At 35.2% G+C, this 4,312-nt stretch overlaps 1 protein-coding gene across 1 annotated transcript; it reads left to right on the top strand.

Annotated features, from left to right (window-relative positions):
• The first annotated feature begins 236 nt into the window (after nt 1-236).
• Nucleotides 237-3,934, top strand: LOC144821808 (uncharacterized). Its single transcript, XM_078678982.1, has 3 exons — nt 237-311; nt 996-1,110; nt 1,341-3,934. Exons 1-3 carry the CDS (start codon nt 237-239, stop codon nt 3,860-3,862), a joined length of 2,712 nt encoding a protein of 903 aa, XP_078535108.1. The 3' UTR covers nt 3,863-3,934.
• The last annotated feature ends 378 nt before the right edge of the window (nt 3,935-4,312 follow it).

Raw genomic sequence — 4,312 nt, 5'->3', positions numbered from 1 at the left:
GGGAGTCCCATTACTGCCTGTACAGGCAAATACCCTTTCTCTCTTCATTGTTTACCAAGTAGTTTTAAATGCCAAGTCAAAGTGGAATAATACCAGGCGAGGAACTCAAAGTATTGTCTCTGCGCGAAAGACCCACAGCTCAATTTCCATATTTAAAGTGTTTCAATCTGTTCTCCACAGTATGTACATCAGTTGAATGTGCAAATAATTATTCAAGACTATTGGAAGCAGAAAAAATGATGGAAGTGAATGAAGGAGGACAACTTAGAAAAGGAAAGAAACGTGGGCCATACAAAAAATGGTTATTAGAGGTAAGCGCACATTATAAAACATTACACTGAATCTGTTGAGAGGACACTTCAATCTACAAAACATTTTTACTCACAGCGGCCAGTAACCTCAGAAGACACTCTCTTTTATAATGACAATTATATTAAAGTCTGCTTTCTACACTAGTCATTTTCAACTGGACATTTGCCTCGAATTGCATTGAGGTTTGTATTTAGAGATTAGGGTGATATAAATTGTCCAATATACAGAGACACTAAGATCTAGTTAATAGTACTTCAGATGGCTCATATTTCTTTTTGAGACAGCAGTGTCAAAGAGGCTTCCTTGGAAAGAGAATGATCTGCTCTGCATGATTTTTGATGTACCCTGCTGATTTCTTTCGTGTGACTGTTTAGTTAGGCAAGTCCTTAATAGAAGAAACATGTAAGTAAGTAAGTAAATGTTGTCTATGCACTTAATATATTACTGTAATCGTCTTCAAATTCATGTTCTGCGGAGACAAAACAATGCGTTTTGCTATTAAATGGTGCAGTAATTTGAACGTGATCACAAAGTTAAATTGTCCAGTTTTGAGAATACATTATTAACCGAATAAGTCACCAAACTATCTTCTCTGATTTGACTTTTAGAAGTTGCAAAAAGTCCTGTGCTACACGTTATAAGTGCTAAATTCAATTAATTGGTCTTTTTCTGTATGAGAGTAGACAGAACATTTCATTAAGGAAGCAGATGACAACATTATACAATATGCAGCACCAAAGAAAATAAAAGAAGGATCCTTGCAGACTTCAAGCACAGCAGATGACAGTATCCCCACAGGTACAGTATGAAATTATATACTCTCTTTTATACCGCTTGCATTAACAATTTGATGCATGAAAGTGTATAGTTTGAAAGCGCATCACCTGCAAAAATGAAGGGCCTCATCAACCCACATTGAGTTTCTGCCACATAAAATGTACTTGGTTACTGACACATAATACATTTACAATCAAATTAAACATATTTTGCTTACTAAATGTACAATAACATATTTTCTTTTGTTACAGTTCTTCATACATCACCTTCTGCAGAGCACTGTACATTGCATTCAGACAACAGTACAGCATTACCAGATTATACCCTACCAGTAGATGACACAGATGGAGATCCAATTGACGCTGTTTGGGATACACTTTGTAGCAGCTTAAAAGGTGAAATGGATGCTCAGCTTAAAGATGATTTAATTAATGACTCGGATTCTGGTTTTGAACAACTTATGGATCAAGTTGGATATACCATTCAAAATGAGTACGAAGAAATTAAAATTTGTTCTGATCAAACTAATACCACAGATGAATCAACACCTATTTTTGAGGGCTCCAACAAATGTTTAGGGGTGGTCATACTATTGCTTTGTTGCTTTATTATTCGTTTTCGCTTGAGTGATGAGGCAGCTGGCTATATGCTGAATCTCATCTATTTGCTCTTGCCACGTGATAATAGAATGTTCAAAACTATGTATCACCTTCACAAATATATAAAAAAAAGTGTTAAGGCCCCACATATTACTTACTATTGTGCCACTTGCTATACACATGTTGATAAAAACACTCAGACCTGTCCTAACCAACATTGTTTGAAAGATTTGATTCAAAGTGACTCAGTCTCCTATTTCATTCAGCATAGCCTAATTGCACAGTTACAGACTATGTTTAGGCGGAAACATTTTACAGAAAAGGTAAGGAAACATCGATTTGATCACTATATGGAGAATGAGAAACAAACAATGAAAGATGTATATGATGGGGAAATGTATTTGGATTTATTCAAGAGTGGATTCCTGAAAAACCCTAACAGCCTTTCATTTGCAATGAACACAGATGGTGTTCCTGTATTTAAAAGTTCTAAAATATCAATGTGGCCAGTGTACTTAATGGTAAATGAGCTGCCTGTATCTCAAAGAAAGCTGCGTGAAAATATATTACTGTATGGTATTTGGGTTTCCACAAAAAAGCCAATAATGTGGTCTTTCTTAAAACCATTATATGAGGAACTTGCACAGCTGGAAAGTGGAGTGTCATTTCAAGATCATAACAATTGTAGTTTTACTTGCCATGCTACACTTCTGACAATCACATGTGATTTACCAGCTCGTTGTCTTGTTTCAAACAGTACCCAGTTTAATGGGAAATTTGGGTGCTGGCATTGTCTACAAGAGGGTGAAGTGACTGTTTCAGGAAAAGGGCACTGTAGAGTATTTCCTTACAATGCTGAAAACCCAAAAGGCCCACCAAGGACACTCGATACTATTAAATCTGATGTAAACAGTGCAATAGCTAATATCGAGAGTGGACTTTCTGATTACAGTGTAAGAGGGATAAAAGGTCCCATGTGGTTCATGTTTTTGAAACATTTTTGTGTGACCAGAGGGTTTGTGATTGATTACATGCATGGTGTCTGCAGTGGCATTATGAAATTGTTGATGACCATCTGGTTCACTAAAGAATACAAGCATCATTCATACTCTTTTTATGATAAAGTCAAAATAGTTAATGTATATTTGAAACAGATAAAACCCACACTGGACGTTAGTAGAGTTCCAAGGTCTGTTGATGAACTACCATATTGGAAGGCCTCAGAGTTTCGAAACTTTCTTTTATTTTATGGAATGCCTGTGTTAAAACATGTTTTAGATAGATCACGCTATTTACACTTTTGTTTACTTATGAAAGCAATTCATAAGCTTTTAAATGATGACATTAGCCAGGAAGATTTAAATATAGCAGAACAGTGTTTACTTTTGTTTGTGCAACTGTTTAATGATTTATATGAAAAAAGATTTTTAACAATGAACGTTCATCAATTGGTCCACTTAGTAGACAGTGTAAGAGCAACAGGGCCTCTGTTTACTGCTAATTGTTTTGTTTTTGAAGATCTTAATGGTTTTCTTTTACAACATGTGCATGGTACAGTAGGCATAGAAACACAAATTCTAGATGCAGTAAATATGATACAAGTAATACCTGTGTTAATGGAAAATCATTTGCCTCCTGATAGTGTGGAGGCTGAATTTTACCAGAGTATGATGTGTTCATATAATAGAAAGAGACAGCGATACTTAAAAATAGAAAAATGCATTTACAGTGTTGGTTCTACATACCCTTACAGCTTAACAGAGAATGAATATATAGCAGTAACTCAGCTCACTCATATTTTAGGCTCGGATGTAGTAGCCTTTAACAAAATATTTTTAGAACAAAGCAATCTTCTTGTTTACAGCTCTAATTACACTCGTATTCAGAGGAGAGACCAAAGTGTAATAAAATATGAAACAGAACCTGGAGTGTTTGCTTATGGCAGAGTCACTAGATTCATTCAGTGTAAGCAGGCAGACGTGTCTGTTAACCTAGCTCTCATGGTTCCACTTAAGTGTGAATACTATGACATCAGGGAACCAGTTCATCTGGTAGTAGTAGATAACAACATCACAGCTATCAGGCTATCAATGATAAAATGTGCCTGTTTTTACATTCAGGTAGAAAATGAATCATTTGTAAGTGAAATGCCAAATCGATTTGAAATAGATTAAGGCAAATCAGGATAGAAAATTCTCCTACATGCACGTCTCTTTTTATAGCACATTTGATTAGAAATCATCTTGATAAGCATTCTTAACCTGTGCTCCAAGGACACCTAGGGGTCCGAAACACCTACGCAGGAGTCCTAGACTGCTCATAAAACACAGAATTGTTGGCCAAATAATAAAGTGCATATCAATATAGAAGCAAAATGTACAACTGAAATATCAAAACATTTTTATAAATGTGCAGCAAATAATTAATTTGGTATCCTCACATTGATTTTGTGAAGCAGTGCAAGTACATCAAATACAATATAGTATGCCTAATGGCTGGTCTCAATTGAGTTTAGAAAAGCTTCAACCTTCCCATTAAAATTAAAAAAAAGTTTGCATTTGTTTGTGAATTCAATGAAATATTTAATAATTTGTGTATTTGTTTGATGAATGCTTGTTTCTGTC

Source organism: Lissotriton helveticus, chromosome 2_2 (assembly GCF_964261635.1).
Source record: "Lissotriton helveticus chromosome 2_2, aLisHel1.1, whole genome shotgun sequence".
NCBI lineage: Eukaryota > Metazoa > Chordata > Amphibia > Caudata > Salamandridae > Lissotriton > Lissotriton helveticus.
Note: the sequence above shows the minus strand (reverse complement) of the source record. Positions and strands in the feature narration are given on the sequence as shown.

Excerpts from the sequence above, each read along its gene's own strand:
- LOC144821808 (XM_078678982.1), top strand. The coding sequence starts at position 237 with ATGATGGAAGTGAATGAAGGAGGACAACTTAGAAAAGGAAAGAAACGT. Across the intron at positions 312-995 it reads ACAAAAAATGGTTATTAGAG|ACAGAACATTTCATTAAGGA; the intron begins GTAAGCGCACAT and ends GTATGAGAGTAG. Across the intron at positions 1,111-1,340 it reads AGATGACAGTATCCCCACAG|TTCTTCATACATCACCTTCT; the intron begins GTACAGTATGAA and ends CTTTTGTTACAG.